Raw genomic sequence first — 24,444 nt, 5'->3', positions numbered from 1 at the left:
CGGAAGCTGAAGTACGTAGAAGAACAACATGCCGTGTATTCTTAATTGTACCAAGGTCTTACTCTGCAGTTAAGCTAAGAATTCAGGAGGCTTCTGAATGGATTAAAGGATTCAGCACTCATGGATGAGCAAATAAGTGTCTAAAATTAATAAAAACATTTATCAAAACCATGATGTATGTTTGTACAAAATATTTCTCCCTCTCCCATCAGTTCCTCTGTTTGTGTCGTTATATTCTGTGTGTACAAATAATGTTTATGACATGATGTTTAATGCCTGCTTTGAAGTGGAGTATCGCTCTTCCCAGAAACTTTACTCCTGCATGGGTACTGCACATAATGCCACTGAACCTTTGGAGCTTGTAGAAAGTGAGTAGGAGGATTTCTCTAGAGACTGAAAACTGGCTCCGCTGAAAGCTCAACAGTACAATCCAGCGACACACAAAAGCTATTAGAACCTTAATTTTTGTTATAAAATGTACAGATCAAATTTTCAATCTACCTGTAGATGAACAGTTTAAATCTTTTTTTTTTTTTCCTGAAAGAAAGAAATCTGACTCCTTTCACTTTGGAGTTATGCATACACAGTATCTTCTAGCAAAGGAAGGGATTTTGGTTTATTGTTTATTTTTTTTGTTTTATTTTGTCATAAATATGTGCATGCTTTTGCTCACAAGTGCCTCTTGAGATTCCAGAAAGCTTGTTTCATAGTGAAAACAAAATCTGTAATAAAAAGCTGTGCATCATTCCCTGAAAACTTTGAATTTGTTGGATTTTTATAAACTTACCAGATCTGTGCTTACAGAAGGAACTTTTCCTGAAAAAAATCCTGTGTAACACTGTATCAGAATTACCAGCATACACTTCCAAAAGGGACTGGAGGTATTATATAGGATGTGACTCCAAAAGAAATACCATCTAGGGAGATTTTGCATAAAATGAGTTCTACTGTATCTATTTTGATGATATCCATGGACAGACACACACTTAAGCTTTCATTTTTCTACTCCTTCCTTGGCTATTTATTGCTGGAACAAACATGCCTGCATTATTTACTTTGTATGTGCATGCATTGTTGCTTGCTTCCTACCTAATGTTGTAAGATCTTCAGCTTTCAACATTGTAAAATTTTCTGTATACTAGCAAATGAGCTATTGCTGAGAATCTGCAAGAATATTAAATTCTATAGCTAGCATATTTAATGTGTGAACTTCTTCAAGCAAATTAATTCCTTCTTCCAACATACATTAACTGCTTAACTCTGGTGCCAGGCTATTATTTCTGATGCTTCAGACATACTTTGTTTCTTTCTTTTTTTTTTTTTTTTTTTTTTAGTAGCCCAAAAAGACCAGATGATTACAGCACTGTCCTATCATAGTTTTGAGATGTGTAGCAAGACCTCTACTGACTTCATAAGGAGCTATAACAGCTTCTCTTTCTGACTGTAACCCTAGCAGAGGTAAATATTGGAGGAATAGAGAACAAGACTGATGAAAGCCAAGGAGTAGGAGACAGAATTCCCTCAGAACAGTGGTTTGAGAATCCCATTCAGTTGGCCACAGCTGGAAGATGCCAGTGCTTCAAGGCAGTCTGCAATACTGAGTTTTTGCAGGCGCGTTGTCTTTAGCGGCTGGATACTTGGTTTTTAAGAAGCCAAACAATGCTGTTTCTCTTTTAGTTAGTTTTGGCTTTATTCTATAGAAGGCATTGAAAGCCAGAAATGGAGAACACATTTTGGGGCTCTTAAATGCAAACTGAGGATGAAAAATGAAAGTGAAAAAATGACTGGCTTCCAGCAAGCTGATTTTCTTTGTGGGTGTTTGTGGTAATAATTAAGATGATGCACATCCTTTCCGTGTATCACCCTAACTTCCTTTGGGACAGGATTTATAGCATGTTTTTGAGCTGTTACTGGCTGTTTCTTTTTCAAACTACTCCAGTGATGGATTAGATAGCAACAGTTTATATTAAACCCTAGTTTTTCTGATGGAAATTGTGGCACAGAGTGCATTTATAACTTGGAACCTAATCATAGTAGAACAGTTTGACTCGATCTGCAAGTACTACTAAGGCACTTTTATTATCTTAATATTAAAGTATGGGATAAGCTTTACATGTTGCACTTTAGAGGCATGTTTTTGTGGAAATATCTAGATATAGAAGGTAAAATAAAAATCCAGCTTCAAGTTCATCATAATGAAAGTCATGGAAGATAGTTTTGTTTGTTTGGGTTTTTTTGTTTTTTTTTTTTTCAAATACAGTAACTAATCCTGTATCTGTTTTCTCTGTGTCATGTCTATCTCCACCTACCCAGCTTACCTTGTGCAGCACGGTGGGAGGGCTGGAATTGAGCAGTGAACATAGGTTATTCATGCTAGTATCCTCTTAAAGTAAAAGCAAGTAATTTTCTTGGTCATTCAGACAGTGCTACCTTTCAGATTCAATTACTGTAAGGCCTTCTTGCTAAAGCAATAAAGTGATGTATGCCTGGGGCTTTGAGTAAGTACAGTGCTATGCAACATGACAAAGATCAATTTAGACATCAGTGTATTTCATGGTATATGGAGAATTTGTTCACATGTGGGAGAAGATCTAATGTCAAAGATGACATTCTTCCCTCCCTGCTCCCACCCCAGTGATTTTAGCTGGTGAAAAGACCTGTAGATGAAAGCTTGTTCCGTAATACTCTTCATCAAACACGTAAATTACTCCTGTCAGCTAATAACATGCAGCTGAGGGAAATGCTTGACATCCTGTGACTTGTAAGTACATTAAGTAGAGAGCTTACTGGATAAAGCTAATGAAATACAAAATACAGTTTTTCTTCCTCTGGATGCCATCCAGGTTTTTCTTCTCTCCTACCTGAACTAACACTGGAGTTTCGGTTTGTGAACTCTGAAGGCTCACAGAAGTTTCTATCAATGCTCAGTATCAGTGTTGGAGAACCTGAATGGTGGCAGACTTTTTCAGGTTCGAGGTTCTTGTTATCTTTTTCATGAGAATCCTTTACATTGTTATTTACAGCATGCCTGTTAGATCCAGGGAGCTTTTTCTAAGTGCAGTGGTAATGGTAATGCTATCCTTACTTGATTCTATTCAGATTTTACTGAGATGTGAAAAGGTATTCAGTGTCAACTCTTGTCTTCTCAGAATGTTCTTTAGCACCTTGCAGTGCTGGAGACTTCCTCAAGGTGAGATCTTTGTATCTGTTAATGCTTTCTGGGTTCTTCCTTCTGCTGATGGTTTGTCCAGTTGCTTTTTAAACTCAGAAATATTTGGTATTGGCCAAATATTTTTAACTTGTTGATGCCTTTTGGTTTTTGGATTCAATAAGACATTGAGTAGTCTCTCTGTTTACCTTATCCGTTTTGTGAATTCTTCAGTCTGACTTCTAGCACCATTCTCAGTTTATTCCCCAGGTTAAAAAGCCTTGATAATAGTGTCTTACAAGCACTGAGCTGGTTTTTGGTTTGGTTTTTTGGTTGGTTTTTTTTTCATAAAACAGTATGTTACAATTCTAATGTTTTACTCTTTGAGTGATAATAGTTTAGAGCTTATCACTGTGTACATAATGATAAGGTGTTGTCTTGTTTTGCATTTGCTGCATTTCATCTGGCCTTTTGTCACTTAATCACTCGATCATTAAATCCTTCTGCAAGTTTGGTTTGGGGGTTTTTCTTGCAGTCATTGCTTCTGAGGCCTTTTTGGCCTGAATAACACCAAATCATCAATAAATGTCATTATTTCCATGTTAGCCACTTTTTTTTTTTTTTTTTCATTCACATATAAATGCATTGAATAATATAGGCCTTATTTTATATCCCTGCATGTTTAAACTGATAATCTTTCCCCTGGAAGAATGAGAGCTGTGTATTTCTATTTGGTTTTTATTTCTTAATCTCTTACTTACCCATGTAACAGCCTACATTCTAGTTTGTTTAGAGGACTCTGTGAGAAGTCTTACTCATTACTTTTGAAGATACGATATGAGCTGGATCCACCTGTCCTCCAACCTTTTCACTTCTTCAGGGACACAAGGTCTGCTGATTTTACCCAGTATATCTTTTTTTGCCCCTTACTTATGATTTTTTTTCTTCCACATATTTGCCTTGTATGGATATTAGATTTAATAGTCTCTGTTATCACAGATCTCTCTGGTGTCATACTTGTAGATTTCAATTTCTTTGTTTTAAATGAGAGGTTACACTCTGCAGTATAGTATTGAATAGAACACTTGAATAAACAATTAGGAGAAACGACAGTTTTAAGCACAATTAAAATAAATCTTAGCTTTTTTAAAAGATGTTTGAGATTCTTACACAGGAGCTTCTCAATGCTATTGAGAAGGGGAAAAAAAATCCAACCAAACAAACAAAAGAAAACTCAACAAAACATCTTTTAGCAGATCTTTTACTGCAGCCTTCTTTCTTTCAGATACTCAGTTGCCCTTGAATTGTCTGACCCCACAGTTTACCTGCTAAGCTCGCTGCTCCTTGTGCTTGAAAAAGGCATAAAAAGTAGTGAGAGTTTCTACATTAAGTTATTCTCCAGATCTTTTTCTCTTCATCTATCATAGTATGTGTTTTAAATTGTTGTTTCTATATTTCTTTGTTTTGACATGACCTTAGCTTTGCAATGATGCATTCTTATTTCTAAGAACTTTCTTTCTCCTTCTCTTTTTTCAATCTGTCTTTGCTTTTAAATATGACTGTAGAGATTTTTCACTTCTGACACTCCTATCTGGGTACTAAATCTAACTTGCTGTTACAGAGTGTCTCACTAACCTCTTAAACTAGGTTCTTTGCACTGATCAATTAGCAAAAGTTGTTTTGTGTCCTTTGGTTTCTCTGACTAGTTACTTCATGAAGTTATTAATTAAATGTATCTAAAATCTTATAATGATATCATTCTTGAATGTGATACTTTCTGGAGGTAGTTGAGGTCATTATTGCTGCTTTCTGGCCTTTTTGCTGCTATGATTTTTTTCAGTGTCTTATGTTTATTCAAACAAAAGGTATGGGAAAATGCATTTAAAATCCTAAATTTTAAAAAAACCCTAAAATTTGCAAGGTCATTTGTGAGACTGACTACTTACTGTTGCTTGGTTCACTTTGCTGGGCCACCTTGATAGCAATTTTCATCTGCATCTCACGAAATGGTAAAAATGTTTATGTACTTTACTAGATGTGTATTTGGCGAGCTTGGAAGTGTTACCACTGTCTATGACTGAATGTATCAGATGTATTGTGCATACACTTAACTCTTCCTGATGATTTTCAGTCACTTCAGGAACACTTGCTGTACTAATAAAATGGGAGGGCTAACCCAGAAATCTTGTTTCATATCTTGTCATCTGAGATCCTTTATTCTCCTCAGCACCTGAGGGTTTTCCTCTTCTTCCTGTGCATCCCTGTCACTTTTATTTCTGAGCCCAGATGAACGCTTGTAGTCATGATCATACAAAGTGTGTATGCCATACAGGTTTCCTTTATACACTAAGTGTGGGTGTTAATGCATTAATCTTTTGTTCGGTACAGTTTCCATGCAGCTTTAATATTCACCTGTAAAACCTGTAATTTATTTTAAACTTACATATTTCAAATGAATACTTCGTCTTCGTCATTGCTTCCTGTCTGAGAGACTGCTTTCAGTTTTCCTTTTTATCCTGTTCTCATTAGGTTTCTACTGTTCAAAGCACTTGGAAATGTCTGACTTGTGCTTGTGATAAAAACAAAAAGCAAACACAACAAAAGTGTGCTTGATAACATAACTGTCTTGTGACTGGCCACTAGTAACTGTGTGAACAAATAAGATCTTAAGCTCAAAAGGCATAAGAGGTTGTAATAATTTAAAATACCAATTTTTGCCTTTGGTATCCTTTGATAATGGTCTTTCTCCTTTATTTTATCCGGAGAATTCGGGTGCTGTAGCTGTGACCTAAGGAGAAAGAGCTGTGTGCACCTGACCAGAGTGATGATAGCAGGCAAGGTGCTAAAACTCCCTTGTTCTGGGTAAATCCACTCTGCCAGTATCTTTAATGTGTTTGTATTGGTAGAAATGTAATTCAACAAACACTTTTATTATTCAATATGCTCTCTATTGACTCTTTCTGCATGAAATAACCTTAATGGATTTTTGTTTTATTTTTTAAGGAAGGCAGTGATTCCTAGCATTTAGAAGAGCACTTAAGAAACTGAGAATGTTTTATGTGGTGGTTGGGTATGATCCATTCTGTGTGTGTGTATATAAACAACTAAAAATCTTTCCTTACACGTAAGGATTGCTATTTATATGCCTTTAAATATTCTGGAATACATGAATGGAAGTGTCACACCATATCTTTTTTTAAATGCTATTTTATTGAAACAGTGTTTGTCTAAAGCGTGTGCAAAACCTTTTGCTAAATATGTCATCAGACACTTCTCAACAAGTCAACCTAACCACAAGGATGTACACATCATGTGTTTCAGTTGTATATGTGAAGGATATTAGAAAGATTTGGAATCTGTTGCATCCATCATTGATTCATGCTAGAATACTGGGAAGGAAATTTTGAGACCACCAGTGTACTCTGGTTGTCTGTAAAATCTCTTGCATTTAAAGGCTTTCTTACCTAGATTGTAAAAGTCTTTAAAACCTTGTGAGGATGTTGAAGAGTCTGTTGGGTTTTATTCCTTGATGTAGTCCAAAGATGAGGCTTATACTTGTTAATTAATCAATGATGGCATCTTCCTTTTGTGACTTAAAAACAATAAGCACTGATATCTTGCAGTCTCACTTGGACTAAGCCCTACTATGGATTAACTGTCATTTTTGTCAATTTTATTGCTAAATTTCAGAGGTAAGGGACAATAATTACATCATAACATACTATTCTTTTAAAAACTGATATAGTTCCTTTTGCAACATTTCCTATTTCTGGTCAGAACCTAACAGAGACAGTTAAAATGCCTGCCTATGCTGAAATGAATGCCAAATTTCCACGTAAGCCTATATCTGCAAAGCTGGAATCTTACTTTATGTAGTCAATGTGCAAAGTAATGTAGAGAGTTTCAGCAAGTAAGTAATAGTATTGTCTTTTCATCTGTTTGTCTAACAATCTGCCTTTATAAACAACTGTGTTTAGACTTCTGTATTCTGAGTATTTTTCTGTCGTTATAAACCATACTTTTTACTAGTAAACACAAATGACTCTAGTAATGTTTTAATAGCATCTTTGAAGTCTGTCAGCTAATAATACGCAGCTTTAGCGTACTCTTGTAAATGCTGTATATGACTGTGAAATGTATACAAGCCTTTATCAATTTCATTGTCTTGAATCTTTTAATAAGTGCTTTAATAAATACGTTTTAAGTGACAGCTTTAACCTGTTAGACAAAAAGCCTGAATTTCAAAAGTGGGTATTTCTGTATCCCTTTGGAGGTTTAAATGCTTTATGTCCTCATACTACAGAAACACAGCAGGCTCAGAAATACATCTGCTTCATCCTTTGCAGATCACAAACCTTGTTTTGTTTCCCACTTTTTTTTTTTCTAATTGGAACTGAGAAAATGAAAGGACAACATATAATTCATATCTTAAGACTTAATCACACAGAATAATAAAAATAAAACATTAAAATTTTATTAATAACGTCACTGTTCCAATATCCACTGAATAATTTGTCTTGAGTGACCTGTCTCTGTGAAGGTAGAATGAACTTAATTGGGAACTGAACCACAGACTAGCTTGATGGTGAACTAAGGTTTACATGGGGTCTTGTCAGCAGGATAGGACCTACAGCCAAATATGAAGTACTAACCATGCTTCTACATCCTTGTCCTGTCTTAATCTGTTTCTCATATGAATGCCACCTAAAATTTGTGTGCTTTCACTTACCTGCTTTCAGTTGAATGACTGCAGTGCTGGTGAACCTTGAATAACTGATAGACTTCATTGGCTTATATAAATTCACCTGACACACAACAGCTAGTGAAGTGTATTTTAATTGTCATAAAAGATACATGAAGCATTGTGAGATGAATGTTCCTCTCTTCTGGAAATTTTTATGTTCAAGATGGAGTAAAATTTGACATTAAGTAGACATGAGTTTTTAGCAAAGCTGGAAAATAAAAGCTTCTACTGACAGCATTTCCATTGCAGTACTCTTATGTGGGAGGAATACACATCAAGATGTTTTCTACTTAAAAAACATGCTTCAGAATAAGCATGTTAAGTTATAGATCACCACTTTTTATGGTATTTTTACAGTGAGTGCATTTATTCTTTTGTAGTATTTGTTTCGGTGTTGAGCTGAATTGGAAAAAAGTGTGTGTTGTCCATCCTTGTTCCAAAACACACTTTGACTGTGTTTTGGACATTTTAACTACAGAGACTGACCTAAATGCTTTATGAGAAAGTAAATTGATATGGCAGCCACAAAACTTGAGTTGTTTATGCTTTATCCTCTTGCTTATCCTTTAAGCAAAGGAAAAATATTGCTAGTTACGGGAATGCCATATTACTAAGCTGTTCTAAATTTGATCTCCAAAATACACCACAACCTGCTCTTCTGCCCTTGTCCTACAACTACAGAACTAACCCACAGACATAATTTTAATTAACTATCTTTCATTTATATTTCTAGGTCACATGTGAGAGTACATAGAAGTAACAACTTCTGCCCAATCCCTCTAGGCAGGAGGGATTGGGCAGTAGGCTGAAAATAACTGCAGGAAGGGCTTTCTTTCCCCTGGCAGTCAGCTCTGTTGGAACAAACATTTCAACAAGTTTGCCTGCACTACCAGCACATTTTATTTTCTTCTCTCAGTGAAGGTGGTAGTTGGAACATAAGGCTGCACATTCTTAGTTTTGTTTTTTTCTTTGCTTACCATCTTCGTGAAGAACTTTATTTACATGTTAATCTGCAATGTGATTACAATAAAGTAACTATATCCTGGTGTTGAAAAAGCAAAATGGGCATGGTTTACAGCTTTCTTGCAAGTGTTTTTTTTTTTAACAGACATTCAACTGAGCAAGAGGTGGAAGGGTGTCCTGGTTTTGCTAGAATAGAATTATTTTTCTTTTTAGTAATTAGAATAGCTGTATTTTAGTTTCAGTGTTTCAGTTCAGACTTATTATGGGAAGAAGGTTGATAACAGTACTGGTGTTATTAGTTGCTGCTGGAGCTCAAGGCCACCGTGTTTGGCTGATTCACAGCTGCACTAGGACTGGGAGGGAGAAGTGCAGTGAATAGCAAAACCCAGACCTGGCATTTGGATGTGCCACTGGGATATTCCATATCATATCATGTCATGTTTAGTATATTAACCAGGGCTGACTGGAAGACAGGGTATTCTCTCGGGGATCACTCGGGCAGAGCCATGCCATGGTCCTATATATGGCAAGTGGAGCAGGAGAGAAAGGAAGCCTCTTCACCTGTATAAGCTGCCAGAGAACCTCTCTTATCATTAGGGCTTATATCAGTTTAGCAAACTGCTTTCTATAGTTTGGGGATATTTTGTTTGTGTAAATTCCACTTAATTATCAAACACTAACTTCTGAATGGTGCCTCCTGTATCGGTTTATCCAGAGTGTAACTGAAATATTTGTGGTGGTCTTTTTCTCAACATGTAGAAAACTCTAAATAGAAAAAAAAAAAAAAATCCATAACCAAAACTGTTGCTGCAGAAATTTTGATGCAAAATAAGTTAATGAATGTGAAAGCACAGGAAGAAACAGAAACATAATGCCTTGCCCAACTTTTTTCATTTGAGTAAAGTAGATGTATGAATATTATGTTTATTTCAAACAATATGTTCTTTCCTGTAACTTGTTTATTGAAAGCAGAGAACCCCTGAGTGATGTCTGTTGGTATGAGTGGTGCCATCTGGAAAACAGGCTTCTGACTTGTTTTGAGTTCAATCCTAATGGTTATATATCAGAGCAAGGAGATTAAGTGGTTAATTTTGCTGGGATGCTGTTTGCCTGTCCTACAATAATATTTTTACAGCTTTCTGAAAAGACAGAGTACTAAATGAAAATTATTTTTCGTTATGTGCCTTGTTTAGCCAGACAACATGTTATAATCTGGCATCAGTATTTTTCCAACTGAAGCTTGGCAGACAGAACTGTGGCACGGTGAAGGAGAAAACTTACTTCATGGTTTGCTCTTGTTAAAATACATCCATTTTAATAAAAGCCTTGGCTTGTAGCCTGTTCTTTTTTGGAATTAGTCCCAGTACCAGGGATGTTAAAGAATGTAAGTAGCCCTGTTCTTCAGGAGATTATTTGGAATTTGGTTTGTTTCTTTCTTTCTTCAGCCTTTTGAAAAAGAGCCGATACTGAACGGCACCTCAGTTAGCAGGGCTGCTTACCAGCTTCTCGCTTTATTGCTGCCCAAATTAGGTAGAGACTGAAATCTGTGACTGAACTGATGCCAGAAAGCTTCCCTCAGTCAGTTTCCTATGTTTGGAAACTCTGCTTCCTAACCACACTTTCTCATGCTGTGTGTGCCCTCAGTACATAGCTACCAGGCATCATGGTGTGTTCGGTGACCTCACAGGGCAGTGTGGTGCATACAGGTCAAGCTTTGGATCTTCCTTTCTAACTACGAGTTTGGATTGGCTGGTGAAACTGTTATTCTGAATCAGTGTTCTGTTGTACTTTTCTACACTTTACCCAACTTAAAAGTGGGCCAGTTGTATTGATTTTTGTCTTTAAAATACTTTCAGACCAATCTATGAGAAATCTCATAAAAAGTAGCAGTTCTGGCCTTTGTCAGCTTTTCCATTAAACTTATTCTTCATTCATCAAGTAGCATGCAGCATTACATTGTTTACAAACACTGGATGTCAGATAAAGCTCACAAGATTTTTCCTTTGATTGACTAGTGGAGCAATATAATGCTTTTGGGGGGGAAAAAAAAAGGTGAAGTTTGTATGCATACTGTAGGTAGCAAAGGAGATAAAATTAGGTACAAGTGTGGAAATGAATACAAAACAGTGGGGCTTTTAACAGTGTAATCGTTGCTTGTTTCTGTGTACTCCAGAGGCTGAGGAGCTGAGCTTGAAAATGTACTGGACATGTTCTAAAGGCTGGTTAATTTTTCAAAACTCTTGAAAAGGGTACACCACTAAATAAAGAAGCTGCCAGGCGTGTGGCGGGTTGACCTTGCCTGTTCAGCCAGGTGCCCACCAAGCCATTTTATCATCCCCCTCCGAAGCAGGAGGGGGAGAGGAGAAAATAAGATGGAACAAAAAAAAAAAACAAACCCCAAACTCGTGGGTTGAGGCAAAAGGCCGTTTAATAGAAGCAAAGCAAAGCTATGTGCATAGAAGCAAAAGAACCAAATATTTATTCCCTGCTTCCCATCAGCAGGTGATGTTTGGCCACTTCCCAGGAAGCAGGGCTTCGTATGTGTTGTGGTTCCCAGAGGACAAACAGAAATAACGAATGCCCCCCCCTTCCCCCTGCGTTCTCCTTGCTTTTATTTCTGAGCAGGTGTCATATGGTATGGAATATCCCTTTGGTCAGTTTGGGTCAGCTGTCCTGGCTGTGGCCCCTCCCAAGATTTTCCCCATCCCCAGCCTACTTGGGGAGATGTTGGAGAGACAGCCTTGGTGCTGTGCTAGCACTGCTCACCAGTAGCCAAAACACTGGGGTGTTATCAACACCCCTCGAGCCACCAATACAAAACACAGCACTCTGAGGGCTGCCGCGGGAAAATCAGCTCCAGCCCAGCCAGACCCAATACACAGCTGAAAGACTCAGATGCTATCAAGAACAAGAACAGTCATAGTACAAAAACTGATCCATACTGCACATTCCACATGTGCTTATATCTATTGTAATGAATATGCTTCTATTGAGAAATGAATCCTTTGAAAGGAAATGAGAAACTATAAACTGTATGTGTCATCCTGTGGCAGGTACCAATTAGTAAGTAATGGTAAATATGCTGAAGTACAATGCTGAGATGAAGTGTAAAAATTGTAATGAGTTAACTTCCACTGTTCTTGCAAAACACTCATGCTGGATTTTTTAGACATGATCCTTTAATTCTTCAAATACATATAGCAGTGGTTTATAAAATATTTTCAAATACTGATAGTAAACAATTCTCTTTATCAATTTATAGAGGGCATGAAGGAAGAACCTGAAGTGCTCTTTGAGGAACTGCTTGAGAGAGCCAAATCTGGAGAACCAAAAGCACAAACGGAGGTAATTTTATATGCTCTTTGTCCAGTCTTGTTTACTCTTAATTCCAAAAATAGCATTGCCTTCTGTAGAACTGTTATCTCTTCTTTAGTTGAACATTATCTGTTTTGATCTTAAACTATTGAAAGAATGGTGATGTCAGATGATGCCAGATGGTTTCTCCACCTTTGGAAATGCTGCTTGGTTGGGAGTGTTACTGGCTTCAAGTCCAACTCTTGAGTAAGCATTTAGGACACATACAAACATTGAGAGGATAGGCTGAGAGTAGGGAGAGGACACAGAATTGCTTTTTTTTTTGCTTTCTTTTTTTCCGCCACCCACTTCTAAAAGCATGTGCTGAAGAGGTACATGTGTATGTGTGTAGATAGGGACTATTAAATGCTGTTTGGATTTAATTTTGCTATTGGAATGGAACTGATTGCTCATCTAAATGAGATTATCGAAGCTTGGACTGTTGATTCAGTCCTTCAATATATACAGATACCTCAGGACTCTTAGGCTGGACTTTGCAGGGGGAAAAAACTGCCATTGAGATGCTGTAGCAGGAACAGAGGTTGATGGATGTTTTGCTTTTGTACCATTTCTCTGTTGAATTCATAGAATAGTATGTGATGGAAGGGACCTTAATATGATCTAGTTCCAACCCCCCTGCCGTGAGCAGGGACACTTTCCACTAGATTAGGTTGCTCAAAGTCTTATCGAACTCAGCCCTGAACACTTCCAGGTACAGGGCATACACAACTTCTCTGGGAAACCAATTCACACACCCTCCTTGGTTACTGAAATCAGCGATGTTTAGTTGTGTAATGGCAGGTATAATTGAATTCATAATGGCAGCTCTGTCCCTGTACGTCTTAGCATTTTAGGTGTCTAAATTGTTTAGAAGATTTTCAATTTGTCTTTCACTTGATTAGTGTTTTACTTGAGCATTTTTTTCCAGCTTCAACTTTAATGGCAACATGGAGTGATTATGGGCTCCTACGTGCTCGTTGGTGGTTTGTTTTTTTTTTTTTTCCCCAATGATCGCTACTCTTTTTGCAAATAAAAACATAAGGGGGGGATGGGAAAGAAATCCTTTTAAAGCTAGTAAAAAGTAAAAATGCCTGTCCCAGTCCCTGCCCTATCTCGGCTTGTTTAAGGGACAGGCTGTCCTTGGAGTTGTAAGCCGAGACAGTAACAAATTCCTCACCTTTGAAACAGCCGGCGGCTTTGTGGAGGATGAAGCTTTAGCCTTGAGTGAATTGCTGCTGTATAATTCACACTTTGCCTCTATTCCTCCACACAAAAGAATGCAAACCCCATAAATATTCTTTCAGGATATAACTTCCAGTTGAGTAAGAAATACCTTAAGTAATCTAAGCTGATGATGTGTGTGTATGCATGTATATAAATAATATTTTTTTAATTCTTTTCAATTTATTCCACCTTCACTCCTTTCCTTTAACTCTTTAACTGTGTACACTTTCTATTCCCACACAATAATAAGATTCTTGTCATAAAGAGATCCAGTATACAATTTTGCTTCAGAGTGCACTCAGGATTAATTGGCTGCCTGATAAAGAACCCCAAATACAGTAGTTTCTTTTCTATGCAATAAAATTTCTTGTGACTTGTGGAGAGGGAATTAACTTTTACATTTTAAAACCTTAAAAAATATATATATATTCTGTTGTTGAATATGTCCCTTTAGAATCAGTTAGAAAGATCTGGTTTTATTTCTTACTTTTGTAGGAGTATGAATGAGAAGCTGAGACAGCACTGTTGTGCTGTGTGCTAATAATTACAAGGTTAAACACAAGAAATCATTTGGTTCACTGGCTTGTAGTTGTTACTATGAGTTTATTCAAAAATAGCCCTACAATGACTATGGAAATACACGCTCTCTGAATGGCTGTCAGCCTGCATTACCATAGCTTTATGTAGTTTCTTTATTGAGAAATAACTGTATAGGAATTATGTAAATGAGACATCCACAGCTAGAAGTCAGTAATGGAGAAAAGGCAGTTCTGTGTCTTTTAACTGGAGGATCTCTGCAAGGGAATTGCTTGAGATAACTGCCTTGGCAGACTCACAGGTGAGAGCAGCCTTTGGAGAAGAACATTGTGAAGTTCTCTGTTAAGCCGTTACCAGCTATGATTTCATTTCCCAGTTTTAGCTCATGGGAAAGAGAGAAGCCCTGACTGCTTAAATGACAGATCTGAGGTTAACACCTTTTCCCATCAGTTCTTCCTCCTTTGATTGTTGTGGGCCAGAGCTTTGCAGCCATCTCGATGGTTCTGTGTAGGAGCTTTGCTCTGGCAGTGAAAGGTGACTCTTGCATGGGACTTGTTCGGAAGGAGCTGGTAGACCTTCCAATAGCATTTCATAGAAAGCCTTGATGTTTGTTATGGGACTTAGAGGTGGGTTTGGTTTGGTTTTTTTTTGCTACCAAAACTTATAACATATACAAAAAAGCTTGTAATTTTATAATCAAAATAAAGGGAAAATATTTTCTGGTTCCTCAGACTTCGTGGGAAAGTTCTGTGGATTTTTTTGGAGGGGATAGGTTGAAATCTGAAAGTTGAACTTAAAACACACCCCCCCCCAACCCACTAACCCCCCTTCAAAAAAAGCCAAAACATATAAACATATCCCCCCCAATAAACAAATCAAACAAAACAAGCAAACAAACAGACAAACCATAAACAATACAAAAAAAACACACAGGCAAGCCAAAGAACACTTCTGTCATAAAAGAGGTGCTAGGCTGTCATTTGCTCGTGCAGTAGCCTTGTGCCATACGACTAATTCCAAGATCTGCTAGTTTATGTTGCAATATGAATTTCTATATGCAAGAGATCCTTGTAAAGTTTAAAGAGCTGCATCTACTAGTCTCAAAGCTTTGCTCAGAATCTCAATGGCCATAAATATAAACATGCTCGAGAAACTGCTGTTCTTGTCAGAGGATGTTGTTTACCATGTAACTTGTTCAAGCAATTCCTTTCTGAAATAAATAGCTGAAGGTACACCTGCAGTTGGGTGATAAATTACCAGGCAGTTGCTGAAACTTCAGAATTTTTTTCTGTCTCATACACCCTTTTCTTGGTCTGCCACTGTATCTGTTCAGTGCTTGTTTTAGACTCTGGCTTCACAGTTTACATACTATGGGTTTAATCACTATGATGTCTACCCAGTAAGTGTCTATGTAGAAGTTGTTGGAGCGCCTTACTTAGGTGTATGAAACTAGTTGCAAGACTGGAGACCTAACCTTTACTGGAAGAAAAAGATCTTTTTGATGGTATCAGTGTGTTTCACCTACATGGGAATAGTGTGTCTTTCAAAGGTATTGCTTTGGTCACCTGTAGTGGTAATATCAAAGGCAAAGTTTCACAGAAACTCTCAAACACGTGTTTTTTCAGCAGCTACTGCTGTGGACTTACAGAGCTATACTCTTAAGGTATTGCATTAATTACTCCTAGAACGTAACTGAAGTAACAGTGGGGAGAGAGGGAGTACAGTGAACCAAGCAAAAGCGTTTCCCAGCTTCTCCAGGCACACAGGTAAAACGTCCAGTAGTTTTGGCCATGTTCTGCCACTTAACATTTTGTTGCTTTATGGTATGATAAGAAGTGTTTCATGCTATTGCATAAATATATTTACTAGTATATTACCACATATTTCAATTTTATAGAAGCAAGAAAAAAGGTGATTTTTTTTCTTATCTTTAAAACAATAATACAGGCAACTGCTCTATAATTTCTGTAATCCTAAATAGGAGGATTTTTGCAGGCTATATCACTAAAATTGCTTGATCCTTAAGCAGTATTAGTTTTATTCCATTCACTAATTATTCATTAGTTTGCTTTGACCTTCAATGGCTAAACTGCTGAGGGTCTGGGATTTCACTGCTGAAGCCTCCTTCCATGTCAAGGCCCTTTGTCAATAACTTCATCTGAATTTCTGAATGTCATGGGCACCAGGTTATTACACTTAATTGTTGTGTTTCAAAAATTAGGCTAGCAGTGTTTCCTGACCATTGTTATAGGAGGAAAATAATTCAAAAAAACTTTTAGAATTAAAGAAAATCTTTAACAACAGAAGCTTTACCTGATCCTGCTAGATGCTCAAACACCATAAGCAGTGAATTCATTGGCCAGGTCAAATGTGTTGCAATTACTTTTTGCTTCCAGTTCTGGAAGCTGATCTTTCTCTGTAAGAAGATCAACTTACAGCAATGTTCTTTAGTGCTAGGAGCAAATGTTTTGACCTTTTGTTCAGAGAGAATTTATTCTAGCTGAGTTCCAAGGGGTGGGAGGAGAAAGAGAGAGAGAGTGTATTTCAGTAATTGATGGAATTCTGTTCACCACTTATTTTAGGTGGGAAAGCACTTCTTAAGATTAGCAGAAGAGGAGGATGAAGAACTTAACAACTGTAGTGCGGTTGACTGGTTCATCCTTGCTGCTAAGCAAGGCCGAAGAGAAGCTGTCAAACTATTGCGTAGATGCCTGGCAGACAGAAGAGGTATGGGTTCTCTGAGACTTCTTGCTCGTGCTTCCTCCTTTATCTGAAATAATACTATCTCCATTTTAACACTGAAAAGAGGGGTTAAAAAAGATGGGAATGTTCATGGCAAAATTATATGAGTAGTTACTGACATGTTCAAATAGGTAATTTAAAAAACATTAATTACTGATATTACTTATAAAAGCATTTATGTTAATTATTTGCTTCATGGAATTTATATTAATTATTGTTTCCATTAATTAATTGATATATTAATTATATTCCTTCATGGAATCCATGCTTGTTCTTCCCCTCCCCACCTTTCATTGAAGCTCCTTTGACCGTGAAGGTCATCTGTAACCACACACCACCTACATATCTGCTGTTGTTTCATTCTTTTGCCTCTATACAACCTTTCTCCTCACTGGTCTTTTTCACTGTCTTCTCCCACTTCAAGATTCACATCTTCCCGCTACTTCCCATGCTTGGAATGGTCTCCTCTTGTCTGCCAACTATCTGAACTCTTACACTAAAAAAACAAACAAACAAAACCAACAAGAAAAACCTTGCTTTCATTAAGCTCTTGCTGCTTTTTACATGTCACATGCATATCTTTTGCCTGAACTGCTGTATTTCAAAAGCTGAAGCAAGACATAAATATAACGTGTGTCTTGCACAGTCTTTGAAGTGCAGTTTAAACTTAAGCAACGTGATGAGATATTTGATAAGCAACGGGCACAGACAGGCATTTGGGTAATTTACTTGGGGGGTCAAGATGTGAAAGAAACTTGAGAAGTTTCAGACTAAACTGAGAAAAAGAAATTGTGGGCAAATCTGTCATTTCTGCATGGATGTGGGATAATAGTATCTAATTTTTGTTGTTTTGGGTTTTTTTTGAGGCATCACTTCTGAGAATGAGCAAGAAGTGAAAAAATTATCATCTGAGACTGATTTGGAGAGAGCTGTGAGGAAAGCTGCCTTAGTCATGTATTGGAAATTAAACCCAAAAAAGAAGAAGCAATTAGCAGTGTCTGAGCTACTGGAAAATGTTGGGCAAGTTGACAATGAAGGTTTGTATATGAACTGATTTATGGTATTGATAAAATATATACTTACAGACAGAATATAGCTAGAAACTTAAAGGAATTTATAAACAATCAGATATGAGATTAAAGTAAATGCATGATCTATTTAAGAAAAAGTAACAGTGTTAACAACTCAACTTTCTTTTAATAACTGTATTCTCTGGACCAATTAACTTAGTTCATAAAGGCCTGCCAACCCTTGCTGTAGCTTGTGATTCAGTTAAGCACTCATACAAGTGACCAAATACTAAAAGTATCTTAATTCAGCACTTCCTGTCCTTGGAAAATAAATATTTTATGGCTTCGTTGTTTTTGACTTTTTTCATTAACAGTCATCCTGATGATATCTTACTAGATATTTTGATTTACAAACTCAGTCTTCAAGACACCTGGCTCACTCCACCATTACAGCAGTATGTGTTAGCTATGCAATGCTGTTCCCTTTTCTAATGTAGTAATAGGATTATAGAGAGCTCTGTAGCCACTTCTTACCATTTATATGTATATTTGTCTCTTCCTGACTTTGAAGAAATACCATTCTTTAGATACTGTAGCTTAAAGAACATTCCAGTTATTGTTTGATCACTTTATTAATTGGCTGCTTTGACTTTCCATAAACTTCTGTTATTGAACCAGATGGTGAGAAGCAACCTGGCCCAGTCCCAAAGTCGGTGCAGAAGCAGAGAAGAATGCTGGAGCGATTAGTGAGCAGTGAATGTGAGCGAATGCTGCTGTTTTCAATCTCTGCCTGTGGTTTTGGTTTCTATATCATTTTGCTAAGCAATTTCATGCTGCCAGAGTAAGAATGTTTAGCAAGTTTGGATTGCTATAAAGTGGTAGTGTCACTTTATTATATGTGCAAGGCAAATAACTAATCTGCATGTGAAATCACAGAAGCTCACATCACCATTACAGTCAGCTTGTCAATGATTAGTGTACTAAGAGGAGTTTGCATGTCACTTGTATTTATGTTATTGCCCTTTCAGCACTTGCAAATCTATTCAGCAAAAAAAAAATTTGCACTTTCAATAATATTTTTTTTAGTTCTAAACTGTAGTAAGCCTTCTGATTACAATAAGGCAATTAATTATGCAACCAATTAATGCAGGCAGATCCCTCATTCTATTTGCCTTGCTTCTGTTTAAGATTCCCTTATAATTAATGCTTATCTTTTCATATTTGCTTAAGACTGATATAGGAAAGATGCACCACGATACTCCTTTCATAACTTAGGGGCAGATGGGGAGAATTAAACCACTCAACACACACAGGGTCAGACTTGTAGACCCAAATCTGTGAGTTTTGTAAGGTATGGTTGAGTGGGGGGCGTTGGACTTGAAATAAAGTTCTCCCTAGCCCTGCATACCTAAGAAATCCTGGTATACCACTGGGCCTTCAGGAGGAAAGTCAAATTGTCAAATTAAGAAAATGCTTTATAAACTATGCAGCATGTGTAGTTTTTCAAGAATACAATCTAACATAAAATTTGATTAATCATTGTTGGGAAAATTTCATTTTCTTGAGATGCAGTAAGTCATATGAAATGGTTAACGTGCAATTGAGATCAGTGCTTGAAGAGCACTTTTAAATGTTTCAAAGCATGTTACTTACTAATACATGTATAGTTGAGTATATGTGTAACTAAAGCATCATATGGGGGTTAGTGAGCCAAATCTGCGGGTTTACAGGTTTGAAATCCCTGAGTTTAGATTTACATTTCATAAGGTTAGTTTAGCCTTTACCTTCAAGGGTTGTATTCATTACACAGGTGACTTCTGAAAGTAACATTCCTAAGAATGGCATATTTCAGTTTTACTTAACTTTCACTGAAGTAAAAGAGTGCCTGTAAGTAAAGGAGTAGGTGACGGGCAGAAATAGTGTTTTGGAGACCAAGCTTGTGGTCCTGTCAGAACTTCCAGGAGAGTCGATCAGCTGTTGTTGTGACTCGTTTGCCACTTCTGGAAAGCTAGAAATAGTCCTCCAAGGATAAGACTGTTGTGTTTCATGGTCCAGTCATCGTATCGTAAGGCAGAGGTATCTGGGTTCATTGGAGCTGTGTTATATTGGTGCTCAGTGGACGAGACTAGTGTTCTCTCCATCCGTTAGCTGAGCTGGCACATGCTGATAGAGCGTGAGTGCAAAGCAAGTCATTTTATTCTTCAATAATTCAGAGAGTGTGAGAAAGGAACTGGCAAATTTTTTTTGATGGCTTAAATGGCAGATAAAATAACAGGAGAGTAAATGAACCTACATATAAGCGTAGGCAGAAATTGATGTGCATATTTTTCTCTTTCTGCGGTGGATGGGGGAGGCAGGGGAATTTGTCATAACCAAATTGAAGAAAAAAAAAATCTACGAATAATAAAGTAGAATCTACAACATACACTTTTTATATCAATTTAAGAGACACTTGGGTGACAAAATACTAATAACATTTAAAACCAAGAAGTTTTCATCAAACACTTAAAGTAGGAGTTGTTACCTCTTCTCTAGAGAGCTTTTCTCTTTTCATGTATGAACAAGACAGCTGTTACTCTCCAGCATTTACTTCTCTGATCCACTGAGCTTCTCCATTTATCTTACCAGCAGGAGATTCTTTCTTAAGTTTTAATGCATTGACAATACTTGGAAGATAATTTTTAAGCCAGATATGTGTTTGCAGATAGGTGATCTGGGGTATCCTTAATGGAAGTATAAACAGAAGATTAGAGCTGACACTGTCAATGGACAGTTGTTGTGTGCCTGAGAGTATACATGTCATTACATCTGATAGGCCATCTATAGGTAGTAAATTAGAAACTCCTTCCCTCTCAGGATGTCCCATGGTTCCATAAAAATGCCATTAAGGAATTTTTATGGGTTTCTAACCATGTCCGCTTGCTGATTCTCCACCAAAAAGACTTTATCTTACCACTGTATATTTTGTTCCAATGGGACAAAAAATTTAGATGATATGGTATTAGGCTTGATCTGAACCCCACCAAAGACAGCTAAGGAATCTCACTGATTTCTTTGTACAGCCAATGCCACCTTAGTCTGTGAAAGTTTAGAATAGCTAGCAAAAATAAATCCTTCCTTGTTTCTTGGGAGGCATGCCAGATGGTATTTTGTGGGACATACAGGTTCATGCAATGAAGAAAAATAAAATTTAAAAAGTAAAAGTCCAAGCAAAACGCAACATCCATGTTGGGAGATTAAAGCAAAAAATAGATTGTAAGCTGCTGTTTTTCTATTGAGCTCTTTTAACGCCCTTCTTCCTGTAGCAGCTATCTTGACACAAATACTTTATTTTGTTCTGTATCTAGTGTTTTCAATATTAAATTCTAATATATTTATAAATAACTTATATAAATGTAGGAGGTTTGTAAAATTAAAAAATTAACAGGCTGAAACCTGCTAATCCTCTGATTTTAAATTTAGTGAAGCAGTTAAGCTTACTGTCTCTTTAAAATGCTAAACTAGTGTTAAACAGGTGAGCTTTCATATCTTTGTGTCAGCTGACTAGCTGAACATACTGTTTAGGAGATGTGTTACAGATTTTTGTCATTCAAAAGTCATCTCTACAGTGATGTCACTTGCTATAGTGTGTGGAAAAAAGTTGCTGTTAATTATCCTCCTGTACAAACGACATCAAGCTGGTATACCACAGAAACTACCTAGTCCATGCTAACGTAGGAACTGGCTCTGAAAAGAGTTTGAAGCAGTGTATAAATTGTCTTCTGTATTGCAACATCCCTAGAGTTTTCGGGAGTAAGCTTGTGCCTCCCTTCTACTCACAGGAGTGGATAAGGATCTTCTAGGTCAGAGTTATAAGTTTTGTCTCCATGTACAACTGAGAAAAATATATTTTGTTGCTCGCTATCTTTTCTCGATCATAGTTAATATAGTTTGGGAGAGGCCCTTTGTCTAACCATGCACCATATTAAAATAATACACTATACATAATCTGTATTTAGTCTTGTAGATATGAATAATTGGGTATTTCCCATAATTATGTGTTGGTAATTTCCAAACTTAGAAAAATGACTGTTAAATGCCAAATCAGAAGTCAGTTTTTCACTTAATAATGTACAGATAATTCATTACTATTCCTGTACCATTCTTTATTTTCAATGTAGCTGTTAAAGTTTTCTCTGAAGAAGTTTCCAAAGATGTATAGCTTATGATTTAAAACTGTAGGACCTAATCTAGTAGTCTTTTTTCCTTGGATTACTTGCAGATAATCTGCATTCACTCACTCTGTTCTGCTTACCAGTATAATAAATTTACCTGCTGGTCTGACGAGATTTAGAGTAGTCATATATTGCTGGCACAAGCCGCTGCTTGTTTTCAGCACAGATCTCTGAACAAGTTGCAAGGTAAGCCTGTGTTATTGGTAGTTCAGTTTTTGAAGCCTAGAGAGGATCTTCTTTAATACCAGTAAAGAAAATTAATATTCCAGCTCCTAATAAGTACAGTGTTGTAGTGATACTATGTACTCAGAGCTTTTGTTTTATCTTTTAGCTAAAAAATTTATTGCTTTGGATGACTTTGTTGAAATTACCAAGAAGTACGCAAAGGGAATCATCCCATCTAACCTGATTGTGCAGGAAGAGGAAGATGATGAATTGGCAGGGAAGACTCCTGAAGAGTTACCTCTGCGACTGAAGGTAAAAAGGCAATACTGAAAAGATTATGTTGAAAGGCTCTTAACTTACGCATTTCAGACAAGACAGAGGTGACTTGACCTTGACTCTCAAAGCTGATGTTTAGTCTGTGTAGGTCAGTATAAGAATTGCTGCTGTAATTTCTTTTTGGACTTCATATATTTACTGTTTCATGTCAATGAGTCATATATTTAAGAGAAAGGGATAATGCTTTTCCCTGGAAGAGGGCAATCTCTCTTCATTACATCTCAGTGAAGATTTAAATGTCCCTATCATAACGGCTGTATTTTTATTATAGAGGGTTTTATATGCTTCATATCTTTCTTATTTAAGTAGGAGCAAGCAAGTGGGAAAAATTATCCATAGCCTTGAGGTGTGAAAATGTTCTATTATAAAGGAATTAAAAAATGGTGGAACTTGCTGTCAGCAGTTTTCCATACCGATACTTCTCTAGGTAGTGAAAGGAGAAAAGAAAATTAAGGTGCATACATTCAATACCGGTATAAATTTCAAGCAAGGTAGAGGATTTCTAGCTGCTGATGTGAAAGTTTTTGTTGTAATTGTTATTTTGTTGTCTATTATCATACAGTGGGGGGTGGGAGTGGGGTGGGGAGAATATCTTTCTAGTCTTTTGAATAGCTAATATTTTGAAAGAGTTACATTTATGAAGAAGAATATGGATACATTCACTACTAAATAAGCTTATGCCCAAGTCATTGTGTGTGTTGCCCCAGTTTGTCACAATGCATAGATCTTTGCTGAAGCATTCTTGGCATTTCCCATGAAATAAAAGCATAAGTTCTGGGAAAACATAAAAACTATCGTTTGCAGCATCTAATGTGCAGATGAAATATTTTGAGTATGTGTTTGAAAAAATCCTGTACTTTTTTTATTGATGCTGTGCAAAGTGTGTGGTTGGTCATGGAGAGAGGATTCGATCCAGCAGTTCCTCAGTTATCTGGTGACTGTGTTGGAAAATGCCACATAAGATAGGTAGAATTTTAAGATCCTGTACAGATACTGTTGTGGAATTAAAAGAATCCCTATATGTATAGTAATTATAGTTAAAGATATTTCTGCTGTTTAGAAACCAGATTTTGACAACTGCATCCCTAGATACTTGGGAAGAAATGTTTTAAAGATAAACCACAGTTGTAAAGACTTCCTGTAAGTGCACATGAATCATATACACTGCTTCTGATATGCATACATACCAATGTATAGCGTAGTCCTTGCAGAACAGTGGCTGAGTTAAGTGCTTTAAGACTACAGTACTCACAGTACAAGTAATGACTTAAGATAGGATGGGACTGCAGCCATGTAGTTTATCTTCAGTATGAAGCTAGCAGAGCAGAATATTTGACTAGGAAGCCATTTAATTATATGTGTCAAAGGTAATGAAATCCATCTTTCCTGAAATCAAAATCGCCTCTGAGCTTCATCTGACTGAATTAATCAAAATAGAGCTAATAATCTTAGACAAAGTAATCTCGTTTTACTGGCAACATTCATCTGAAATATAAATCTTTTCATGTCAGCTGAGGTTAGACAACTGACTGCTACTGCTTCAGCCAAGAATAACTGTGATGTAAAGATACAAAATTGCTTATAAATGAAATGCTTCTTTCTTTTTTTCCAGGTTGTAAAATACCCGCTTCATGCCATTATGGAAATTAAAGAATACCTTATAGATATTGCATCAAAGGTATGCATTGGCTGTCTACCATTGTTCCAACACACCATATAAATGCTCTCATCTTTTTTTTCATCATCAGTAATCTGACAATTGATTTTTTTGCCTTCATTATTCCATTAGTCATATTCTATTTATCCTTCATATCTATGGTGATTTGCACACTGAAAGTTTTTCAGGACAGTAAGGCTTGGGAAAACTTCCGCACTTTGACTGACTTACTGCTTCGTTTTGAACCAAACCTAGATGTGGAGCAAGCTGAGGTGAACTTTGGATGGAATCACTTGGAGCCATACATTTATTTTTTACTCTCTGTATTCTTTGTCATTTTTTCTTTCCCT

The 24,444-nt window shown here is 36.8% G+C and overlaps 1 protein-coding gene across 1 annotated transcript in view; it reads left to right on the top strand.

Moving 5' to 3' along the window:
• Window positions 1-265: 265 nt before the first annotated feature.
• Window positions 266-24,444, top strand: part of WFS1 (wolframin ER transmembrane glycoprotein) — a 26,205-nt gene continuing 2,026 nt past the window's right edge. Inside the window, 8 exon segments of the mRNA XM_010178021.2 lie at window positions 266-368; window positions 12,118-12,200; window positions 16,553-16,697; window positions 17,579-17,749; window positions 18,401-18,481; window positions 22,268-22,413; window positions 24,050-24,110; window positions 24,113-24,444. The exon segment at window positions 24,113-24,444 is cut by the window's right edge and continues 2,026 nt beyond it. Of these exon segments, the coding sequence (XP_010176323.2) occupies window positions 266-368; window positions 12,118-12,200; window positions 16,553-16,697; window positions 17,579-17,749; window positions 18,401-18,481; window positions 22,268-22,413; window positions 24,050-24,110; window positions 24,113-24,444 (1,122 nt within the window).

The sequence above is a fragment of the Antrostomus carolinensis genome, unplaced genomic scaffold (assembly GCF_000700745.2).
Source record: "Antrostomus carolinensis isolate BGI_N321 unplaced genomic scaffold, ASM70074v2 scaffold38441, whole genome shotgun sequence".
Classification (NCBI taxonomy): Eukaryota; Metazoa; Chordata; class Aves; order Caprimulgiformes; family Caprimulgidae; genus Antrostomus; species Antrostomus carolinensis.
This window is presented reverse-complemented; position numbering and strand designations above follow the sequence as displayed.